The sequence below is a fragment of the Gasterosteus aculeatus genome, chromosome 17, assembly GCF_964276395.1.
Source record: "Gasterosteus aculeatus chromosome 17, fGasAcu3.hap1.1, whole genome shotgun sequence".
In the NCBI taxonomy this organism is placed as follows: domain Eukaryota; kingdom Metazoa; phylum Chordata; class Actinopteri; order Perciformes; family Gasterosteidae; genus Gasterosteus; species Gasterosteus aculeatus.
The window spans coordinates 18,723,145-18,734,034 of NC_135705.1; the positions used below are offsets into that span (position 1 = coordinate 18,723,145).

The 10,890-nt window shown below is 49.8% G+C and overlaps 1 protein-coding gene across 1 annotated transcript; it reads right to left on the minus strand.

Moving 5' to 3' along the window:
• Positions 1-2,756: 2,756 nt before the first annotated feature.
• p3h1 (prolyl 3-hydroxylase 1) lies at positions 2,757-10,579 on the minus strand. The gene is made up of 15 exons (XM_040203681.2): positions 9,173-10,579; positions 8,120-8,272; positions 7,516-7,705; positions 7,293-7,424; positions 6,940-7,079; positions 6,521-6,610; positions 6,378-6,430; positions 6,155-6,282; positions 5,474-5,601; positions 5,203-5,298; positions 4,967-5,117; positions 4,636-4,753; positions 4,464-4,539; positions 3,708-3,848; positions 2,757-3,518 (listed from the first exon to the last, which is right to left on the minus strand). The coding sequence occupies exons 1-15, from the start codon at positions 9,611-9,613 to the stop codon at positions 3,021-3,023; spliced, it is 2,535 nt and encodes an 844-aa protein (XP_040059615.2). The 5' UTR covers positions 9,614-10,579; the 3' UTR covers positions 2,757-3,020.
• Positions 10,580-10,890: the final 311 nt, after the last annotated feature.

Below are 10,890 nucleotides of genomic sequence, written 5' to 3' on the forward strand. Positions count from 1 at the left end.
AATACATGTGGAAAATGTGTTTGAGCTGTGGTGCGTCTGTTTGGCCCCCGAAAAGCCAGAGCCGGCTGTGTCAATCGCGTACTAGAACGCCGTTGTCTACTGTACTCTGGAACCCCCCCCACCCCACCCAACCCCACCCCGCGCACGCCTCCACCCCCGTCCTTCTCCCACTCTCCATTGGAGAAACAATGGTCAAATCCATAGGCCACAAATACATGGAAAAACAAAGCACCCTGTGTGTTCTTCTCTGTCCCTCTTCCAATCAAACAAGAGTAAGACGATACAAAGAAGGCACTGACAGTACAGCACACACACAAACAGACACACACACACACACACACGCTGCAGCAGCCGGGCAGAAGGGTCCTTTTCATGCATTCTGCCTCTGTAGGAGGTTGGGAGTTGGTTTATGCATGACAGCTGAGTCCATCCTCCCGTCACATTAATCACACCACGAGCTCGATGCAACTTAAATGACCCGTTTTCTGAAGGGGAATCGACATGGGACCGTTTAGTACATATGGGAATATCTCTATTTACATGGGGTGAAAGCGTGGACACATTTCCCATTCGATTCAATGAGAAAGTGTGTCCAGACCTTCGAATGGTGCCGCGTGTGTGTGTGTGTGTCTGTGTGTGTGTGTGTTGGTGTGTGTGTTAGTGGCTGGGTGGGTGCAGAGCTGCATTGCACTCTGTGTTGAAGAGCGAAAGGCTCCAGCGTTTTTCACTAAACATTTGACACAGTCTGACAGTCCCACTGCTGCCCTCCGTATGAAGCCCTGTATAAAAAGCGTATTCACACCCCTCTGTGAAGGACTGGGATGCCACTGTGTTGTGCTTATTATTTGAGTTGCCATAATCGCACCTCATGTGTGTGTGTGTGTGTGTGTGTGTTTCTGTTTGTGTGTGCGTCCAGATGGCCTCTCTGTGCTGGCATGACTTCATCCACATGCTAAACCTACGCAGACGTCCCATGGGATACGTCATAGCTGCCCACACCAACTCCACAGCAGCTAGAACAGGCATTTGAAGACGAACCGTTTGTTAACGCAGACGCGGAAATCTCACATGGAGATGATGATTCATGCTTTTATTTAACTCCATTGACACCTGTGTTTTCCAAATACCTCATTTCAAAGCAGCTATAAGTTGATATAAACCATTTACTGTATGTGTTCATATTGAATGACAGAGTGTGAAAGGGGAGCTTCGCAGTGACCAACCTGACAGGGAGCTCTCTTGTTTTTAGGGAGTTTTATGTTGAGTTTTTGCTCATTCCGACGCACAACTTTACGGTTTTGGGTCACTCACCCGGCTCTCACAGCATTTCCAGCCGCATCAAAAGTAGCTCTAACAATCCAGGGAACACAACTCATTAAACAGCAGACACAGTTCACTATCTGGTGAACATAGTGGAGCATTCAGCGCTTAGAGAGTCCTACGAGTTGGTGGAGACCAAACTTGGAGCAAAAAGGGAGACAATATTGTCTTGCTATAAATTGGAGAGGAAGTGGTCACACATGTGCGATATTAAGATCGGCGAATATCCACCTAATGAATGACCTTTGTCCTTAAGGCTCTAACACCCTAATGGAACTGAGCTCAAATGTAAAAAAAAAAAACTGCCCACCACTCGTGTCACTCTAAGACCACGATCTGTAACGATGGCTCACTAATAGACAAAACGTTCTTGAACGGCTAAAAAACAGCAAAAATAGTTGGGCACAACATATGTAATGCAGATTGATGTTATTTCCTTTTCACCCACCTTGTGTTCAGTTACTCTGCATGCTCAGGCGGGAGCCGATAGTGGAGTAACACTAAAGGAAGGTCACGCCCTCACTCCCCTTGGACTAAAGCACTGTGCACCACCTGCCTGCTTCACATTCTATTCACCGGTTTCATCTGAATACTCCCACCTCCCTCTTTTCTATCACATGTGTATTTAAGACCAGACCCCTTTTGGATTTGTGCTCTACAAAAGGGCTCCACTAAGACAAGTATTATCCGGTACTACAAGTATCAAATAATACTATTATACTTATATATATATGCTATTGAATAACAGTATTTGATAAATCTATTTAGTTTATCATCAAATCAAATGTTAAAACTGATTTGGTTTCTTGTTCTGAAAGAAAGATCATCACCTTTTAATTGACAGCCTTTAGTTCCCAAAGGTATGCAGTTAATTAAAGCATGAGATGGAAATGAAATCTATCAAAAAGTTATCAAAAGTAAGTGCCCCTGTGCAGTACTTGGGTCGGTGTCCTGCCTTACTTACTGAATGATGTGCTGCCTATCGAGTCTCTGTGGGGAGGGTTCGGGTTGACAGAAGTGGAAACTGTATATTTGGTGAAGAGCAAAAAAAGAATCTAAATTTAATGAAGAGCAGCGTCCACAGAGAAAACGTCTACATCAGCAAGGGCCTCAACTTCAAACTTTTCCTTTCTCCCAAGGAGGCCTCGAGATTTATAATGTGACGGTGCGGAAATGTGCTGAGCCTTCAAGGAGGCTGCGGAGAACAACGAGCACAAGGGCTTTGAATTATTCAGGTTGAAATCAAATCACAGCAGGACATCCCACCCGACCCCCCTCTCAAAAAAATCATAAAGCCTATGTTGGATGTCTTTTTCTTTTATGGTTTGTTAGAATGAGCAGTGAGTTCACAGACTGCCGCTTACACCCTGACCTCTAGTGTCGGCTCTGAGTATTGCATTACGTTTTCGCTTCTTTTAAATGAAAATCACCCAATGTAGAAAACATCACTTTTATTCATTTGTTCACATGGTTGAGCTGGTCGCCCCCCCCCCCCCCCCCCCCCACACCTGGAGAACGCAAACAGCGATGGAAGCAGGAACTATCTGTACAGACGCAGGCAGCTTGGGGCGCTTCAGCAGATTGTCGAGCGCTCGTGTGATGATTTCAGGCACAACGGACTCAACCTCCCCCCTCCTCCCCCCCACGGGGGACGTGTGGACTGGGGGGGGAGGGGGACACAGTCTCTGGCGCTGCTTTGGTCACAGCTCCTCCTTGCCGCTCTGAGAGTCTGAGGACGACGCGGCGTTGGCTTCGGCGTTTTTGGAGTCCTTCTTGGTGACTTTTACCGTCTTTTTTGCCGCCGGTTTTGCGTCCTTTTTGGCCGCCTGCTCGGGTTGCGTCTTAACCGTCTGCTTCCCGTCCTTTTTGGCAGCAGGTTTGGCTTTGCTCGCCGCCTTGGCCTTCGCTTTCGGAGCGGCTTTGACCTTGGCGCCTGGTTTCGTTTTGCCGACCGGCTCCGGCTCCGCCTCCGCCCGGTCCTTTGCCGGGTCGGCGGCCACGTCGCCTGCCGGCGCGTCCGGCCTCAGCTTCGCCGGCGCGTCGCCCCTCGTGCCGTCTGTCTTTCCCTGGTCCGCCCGTGCGGCAGGTTCAGCCGTGGTCGGTGGGGCCTCTGAGGCGCCGCTCGCCTCCTTCTTGATGAACTCTGCGTTCACCGGCGTGGAAAACATATCCAGCATCTCCTGAGCTTGGATTCTCTCCTGCGGAAACGGAAGAAAAGACAGTTGATATTACTCTTTAAAAGAGTATATAACCCCCTGTTATTATTTAAGGATCTTGTAGTCGTAACGAATGATGTGATGTGCCAGAAAAAGTGATTTCAAACAGCAAACGATGCTGCTGGTAAAAACTACCACTGCACAGCGTTCGTCCTCGGCGATGGTGCGTACCTTTTCCTCGTGGGCGGGATCCAGCGTGAACCACAACGCCACCGCGCACCTCTGGCCCCCGGTGACGGCTCTGACGCCGTGGGGGTTTTCCCGCCCGGCTCCGAACCCGACCACGCGACCGCACCGCGGACGCACCTCGGCCTGCAGGAGTCCAGAAGCAGAGACCCGTGACACTTGCCATCATCTCCGGCGGGAGATTATGTGTTTTCGATACGGTGTGTGCGTCCGTGCATCTGTCTGTCAGTCGAAGGCTAATCATGCAGACTACGGGAAACACACAGCCATGTGTTCTTGCACCTGTCTGGCAATTCACACTGAAAAAACACATCATCTATGACAACGATACATATATACACAACTATGCTGACATATATCACAACTGCATCAGTTACTTTCTGTTTCAGATTACAAAATGTTGATCGGTCGCATCAACAGGAGGAGACATGGTGAGCTAATACAGTTAACAGTGCTAACATAGCTATTAGCACTCAAAGCTTTAAGGACTAAACCAATGACTGACAGTTTCTGCTCAGGGGAAGCTTTAAACAGTCAACCTTAAGTGCAGGACAACCACCTGCATTCAAGCTGCTCGATGCGATTGGGGGTCTATTCGCGCTGCTGATGTGGCTCATTTTCATTAATATGACACAAGCGGTAATTGCAAACCTAAACTGGCGGAGACGGGCACTCTTCTGATTGAAATCGGCGCTGCACAGGTGGAGAAACAGGTGACGGAAGGAAAAGCTGGACAGTTACCGTGACTGTTTTGGCATCCAGCTCAGTGAAGATGAATTCTCCTCCCTCAAAGTCACCGTTCAGATAAAGGATGGCGCTGCGTGGGGGGGGGGAGACGTCAGGAGGTTATGCAGGTGCCCGTCACTGGGACTCTGTAGTGCACTTGCACGCGTCTCTGTGCACGCGTGCTCACCTGTAGTCTCTGTGTGTGTATGCGGGAGGTTCCTTTATGCACTCGTTTAGCTCGGAGACCAGCAGACAGTTGTCCACGTGAACAGGGTGACTCAGGTCCTCGCGCTGCTCCTGCTTCTCTGGATAGACAACAGTGCAAAAAGAACAACTCAGACCGTCCAGAACGCGTTTAACGTTTTAACATGACCAGATTCTGCCAGGCCGCGTTCAACCTGTTCGCCACAGCAACTTCTACAGGGACGTCAGCGCTTTGTCCTGCTGCCCTCTACTGGCCACAGGCGATGAATGCAGACTTTCCCTGTCCCTCATTTTGACCCCCCCTTTGGACGTACCGTTGATGGCGGAGCGACAGACCAGGTGTGAGTAGGAGAAGTACAGGGGGGCCTCCAGGCGGAAGTACGACTCCAGCATCTTCTTCACCTTCTCGCTGGTGTCAAAGAACAGACGAGCGCTCTTCAGCGGAACCGTCCCCTCCTGCCCGAGCTGTGGGGGGAACAAACGGCGTTGAGCAGCAGCACATGGGGGGGGGGGGGGCGCCGGACTCAACTGGTGCTTGGCTTTAACGGACCTTCACGGCCTTCAGGACGGTGACTCCCTGGAACGTCTCGCTGGGGGAGTGGGGGGAGGGCCGCCCCCTGTAGCCGTCGCCTTTCACAGCAGCTGCCTGGGGAATACGCACGGCATAAACACTCTCGATCAACGCCGACACTATTGCTAACAATAATTTATGTTGAATTATTGGGCATAATAATTAGACATCTTTGCATCAATGAGTCTGTTTTAGAGGCAACATGCTGCTTCCTTCCTTCCTCCCTTCCTTCCTTCCTCCCATCGCTCACATTGGAGAGGCGTTGCAGCTCCCTGCACTCGTCCTCGCTGGTCACCCCGTCCAGCAGCACCCGCTGAGAGCCGTTCAGCTGACTGGCCGTCATGGTCACCTTGATGTCGCCGGGCAACGGGGCGCCGCCTGGAGGAGACAGGACGCGGGGTAAAGAGGCCGGAGGGCCCTATTGAAGCAATCGGCAGCCGCGAGTGCGACTTTAAAAAAATGGCACACAATCGTGGCGCAAGGCCGAGCGTGAGGGACGAAGAGATCTGAGGGACAGGACAGGTGCTGCATGTGGACGTCAGTCTCCAAATCTCCTCTTTGTCCAATCATCAGCTCCTTTTGGTGGCACATGAGCACATGCAGCGGTGATGTAAGCTTTGGACACACCTTCTCATTGCATGAGGAAATGGGTCCAAAGTGCAGCTCACTTTCTGGTCAGTGGGCCCTTTAAACAGCAGGAGAGTAAGAGCTCTTTGTTGGTCAATGATGCGTTCTGCTGCCTGGAGATAGAAGTGCGCCGAGAAGCCACCACACACACGAGACCAACCAACCCATTGCCAAAGGTACGTTGGTGGAAATCTAGTCTATTTTTACTGTGGATTTGTTTAAATATGAGCGCACAACGAGGAACAAATGCTCCATCGTCTCCCTGACATGACGGGTTCTCTCGTCATCCGGGTGTAATATTCACCTTCCTGAGGCGCTATGATCATGGCCATCTCCGAAGAATCCTTCTTCTTCTCCTCGACCAGAGTCTCAATCTCCTTCATGAGGTTTCCTATCTCCTCCGTGATCCTCGCCGTGGTTTCTCTGTCCGCCCTGAGTCACGGAAAAGGCGGAATGACATCACTTCCACAGCAAACGGATTCTGTGTAAATGTGTGTGTGAGAAAGAGGCTTCGTGGTCAATCCTACTTCTGCTTGTCCCTCAGCTTCTTAGGCATGACATCTTCGGGAGTCCACGCGTCCTGAATGCCGGGGGAGACGGTAAAAAAGGCACCAGTCAAACACCACCAGTCAGCAGAATGTGCTCCGCGGCGACGGACTTATTCACTCACCGGATCGACAAAGGTGATTCCGAAGGCTTCGTATCCAAAGTAGAGCAGCTCTTTTTCCAATATGGACTGCTGGATGTGCAGCTGCACCACCTGGAGGAAAGACAGAGAAAAATAAAGCATCATGTATAGTTCTAAAATGTAAAGTATACACATGAATAGATGTGTTTTTAGCATTTGTACTGTAGGTAAACGGTCACTTAAAAACCCCTGAATTCACAAATAACCACGTGGGGTCATGAGCATCATTTATATTAAATGTCTTCATTTTGTAATATGGTCATTGGGAACAACACGAACAATGAAATACACAGATTGAACGGCTTCTCGGAGCATATGAAGCCTCAAATCTCAAAACAAACCCCACTCATTGCTCCTTCGAGAGGCAGGAAACAGTTTTGGGACCTTTTTTCGGGTCCTACCTGTCTGGCGGCGACGGCGCGCGCCTTGTCTTCGCCCAGCACGGCGGAATAATAAGCCAGGTTCTGGCTCATCACCTCGTCCCCGGGGTGGAACAGCAGGAAGGTCCGGGCACACTCGACGGCCTGCTCGTACTTCTCGCCTGGAGGGGAAGGGGGGGGACAGACAGAGTGAGGAGGCCTCCCGCCGAGAGACGCTCGCGCGGCTCCGCTTACGGGGGAAGCGCGGCCATCGAGTGGCCGCCTACACGTGAGCGCGACGCAAAAATCGTGTCGGAGCATTGCCGCTTTGTCGACGGGGAGCCTGCGTCGACTCGCTCCCGGGACGTTGGACGAGGGGCCGCCCGCGTACTCACTGTTGTAGTAGGAGAACTGCAGGTAGTTGAAGTGCGCGGGCAGGAAGTCCTCGAAGGGCTCGTCTTTGCCCGCCGTTGAGGCCAACTCCACCGCGCAGTGCTGCTTGCAGCTCAGCACCTGCATGTAGTGGTCTGACGGAAGGGGCGGCGGTCAGCCGATTCTATTTGGACACCCCCCTAAGCCCCCCCCCCCCCCCCTCTCCAGAGGACGCACGGGCCTCACCTGTCATGGTCTGGAAGAGGTCGGCGCTGTACTCCATGTAGTTGTAGCCGTCGTAGTTGTAGGAGCCCTCGCACAGCGCCCTGCACTCCTTGTCGGCAGCGAAGTACTCGTCCAGCGCCGCCTCGAAGTGGCCCGCGGCCAGGCCGAAGGAGTCGTCGCTGTAGTAGCTCTTCCCCAGCAGGAACTCCGCCTGAGGAGAGACAGAGCGTCGCCATGACAGAGCGGGACGGTCGCGCCGAATCACAAGTGCTACGACCTGTAAAATGTAATAGTGCGGTAACAACAGAGTGGACGCGAGGTCTTTTGTTTTGGGGTCAGAATCCGACCGGCGCCAACTAGGTTTTAACCTAAAGGGATTTTACTTGTGTCCATTGGTGCCAAGAAAAGAAACACATTATTCAAACGAATTAAATATAACACGGCATGTCAGGAATGTGCATTGCATTGTTTGTCTTAACGTCTATTTTGCCTTGTGCCTCTGGGCCAGTGCATTGTACAGAATGGACTAACGCCATAATTCCGCAAATGTCCTCAACCACAAAGCGCTGGAAGGCGGCGGGCCGCCTCCCTCTGATGAGCGGCCAGAAGAGGCGTCGGCTCTCACCATGTGCGGCTTGGCCTCCAGATCTCTGAAGTCCTCCGGCTCCACCCCGGCCATCATCTTGTAGTAGTCCAGGTTCTGTTTCATCTCCATGTGATCCGGGTTGGCCAGGAAGAACGTGTGGGCCGCTGCTACTGCCTTGTCCATCTTGTTGATCTGGGAGGAAAAAAAAAGAAAATAGAGCACATTCGCAGTCAGCTGCTTACCTTTGATTAAAGGAGCTGTTCAACAAAACCATTTACCGCAGTTCATGAAGCCCTTCGTGATACAGGGATTAGGATACAATGTATTGGGATACTGTCTGCAATGTGATATATGTTGTATTTTTTAAATAAATCAAATTTTTTAAACACACAAACCCATGATATTGAGCAGCCGTGTGTTTGAACGCAACACAAAATGAAACAATCTTATCCATGGAACTATTAATTTTAAAACCAACAGTGATGATTTGAGAATAAACACGGCCTCACAAGACATAGTAACGCGATACACAACAGTATCGATATGTGTTTACACCCCTTCTAAGAATCATCCTTCAAATTCACGGTTTATTTTTATTCTCACACATATCTCAGTGATAGTTTTTAATTCTGCAACAGGCTTTTAAAGTTTGGTGCTGCGTTCAAGTTCCGTCTGAGGGTCGTATTTTTTTGCTAAAACTCAATCCAAGAAAACTGCTAATGTGAAAAAAAAAATAACATCCTCGCGCATCCCATCGCTTCCCACGGAGTCCGTCCCACTTGGACGCTACAAGTACTCCAGAACTCCTGCGCTTCGTGTCGGGGAAAGAGTGAGTGTGTACGTAGCATTTGAAGGCCACACGTTGGGCCTCTTCACTGCTGGATCCCTGAACGTCTGCACGCGAAGCCTCCACAGAAGCGGACTCCACCTTAAAGACGTGGCACGCTTTGCGATGGTTTCGGGGGAGTTTTTTTTTTTTTTGGTAGTGTCCAACTGGGTTTTGTTTATAACCTGCGACCGGTGACGCGTTTTCACAAGGACAACGTTAATTGGAGTTAACTTTAACTTTTCCGACATGCGTGACTCGATTACCTTAAAATATGCCACTTGCAGGTAATTGTACGGGGTCCTCTTCTTGAACTCCAGCTCCACTTCTGCGGTGACCCAGTGCACCGTCGGGGTGCCCAGTTTCTCCGCCTCGCACGAGTTCACGCAGTCGGCCCGCTTGAGGATCTTCTGGAAGAAGCCCAGGTCCTCCACGGAGCCGGCGCCCGGCACGGCGGCTCCCGGGCCGGACGAGGGACCCCCGAAGGCGGTCTGGTTGGCGCAGCCCAGCCGGCACTGAGCCTTGACGCTGCGGACCGTGGCTTTGTTCCGCAGCGCCTTCTCCATGTTCAGGATCACCGTCAGCCAGTCCCCCTTGTAGTAGGCTTCCACCGCCGTGTCGAAGAGGGAGTCGAAGGGCTCCAGAGGGTGCGAGGCGCACGCGGCGAGGGAGAGGCAGCAAAGCAGCAGCGCGTAGCGGGACTCCATGATGCTGAAAACCCGCCGGGGCTCCGCAGCCCGATCCAGGAGGTTAGACGCCGGTGGGAGGCGGAGAGGTGTCCACTGGTCGGGGAGGCGGGGTTCTGGCACACTCGAGCCCCCCCTCCCCCGGAAGACCCCGGTCGTTGTAATAATGTAATAAAGCTTGACTTAAATGTGTACTTCTCATTTACAGTAGAACTGTGTAAAATAATCACATCAACCGGACAAAAAAACCCCCCACTAAAAATCGAAGCAATATCATATCATCGTCAACAAGGACCACGCTTCTAAATGTAATTACACATAAAACTCAAACTAGGAGCAATAAATGGGATTTTTATTTTGCTTTTTTAAGAAACTCGAGTGTCCACAGTGATCAGCTGCATAGAAACCGGAAAATATGACTTTAACAACCTGATGGTGCGACTTTTTGGCAAAGTTATCAAAAACAGCCAAAAAAGGGAAAAGAGCACATTTGGCATCATATGAACAATATGTTCATGTCATACGTTTTTTCTCAGTATGTATTGGATTTCTGCGTAGGAAGAAGCCTATCGTATTATAAAGACAAGCACAAATGACTAAAGCCACTACTTTTAGAAGAATATGTAACCATTGACATGTAAAAAAAAGACCTGCTCGCAAGTGTATTTTTAATTTTATTTGATACTATGTTATAAATAGTTACTTGGTGAAATAATACTACACATTTTGATGAAAATATATGTCCCACATTTTGTTGTTACAGGAAACCTGCAAATGCAATACATATAAATATTTATGCACAAACCAGTAGTGGTGAATAGTTAATGCTCTCTCATCTGCTTACGTATATCACATTATGTTACGAAATTAGTACTTTTACTATTAAAGTACATTTATTCGCAAATATTTAACTATTATTTGAGTTAAGTATGCAGGACGTTTTCCTGATGTGCTTTGTGATAATACCTTAGTTATCCCAAAAAAAAGAATAAATATAAAATGGGAAATACTTCTAGCCCATCGTGAAAAAAACCCAACTTGTGTAAGTGTGAGCGCAATGCATCATGGGGGAAACCATGGAAGGAAATGGCAAGAAACCTAAAGCCAAGACTGTTGTCAATGTAATGCGCCTCTGCGTTTATCCCGCGCCTCTGTGGTTTAATGCAGTGTTCAGCTGCGGATGGAATAAACGTGTGCCAACAGCTTTTATGGAGGGAAATCGCAACTCTGCTTTTTTGATTTCTCAACAGTGACACATCTTCTCCGTTTTAAATGTTCTGTTGCGGGGATGTTTTTAT

Coding starts and splice junctions, on each gene's coding strand:
- p3h1 (XM_040203681.2), bottom strand. CDS start 9,613: ATGGAGTCCCGCTACGCGCTGCTGCTTTGCTGCCTCTCCCTCGCCGCG. Junction 6,431..6,520: donor GAATCACCTTTGTCGATCCG/GTGAGTGAATAA, acceptor CCCGGCATTCAG/GACGCGTGGACTCCCGAAGA. Junction 3,849..4,463: donor TGGATGCCAAAACAGTCACG/GTAACTGTCCAG, acceptor GGACTCCTGCAG/GCCGAGGTGCGTCCGCGGTG.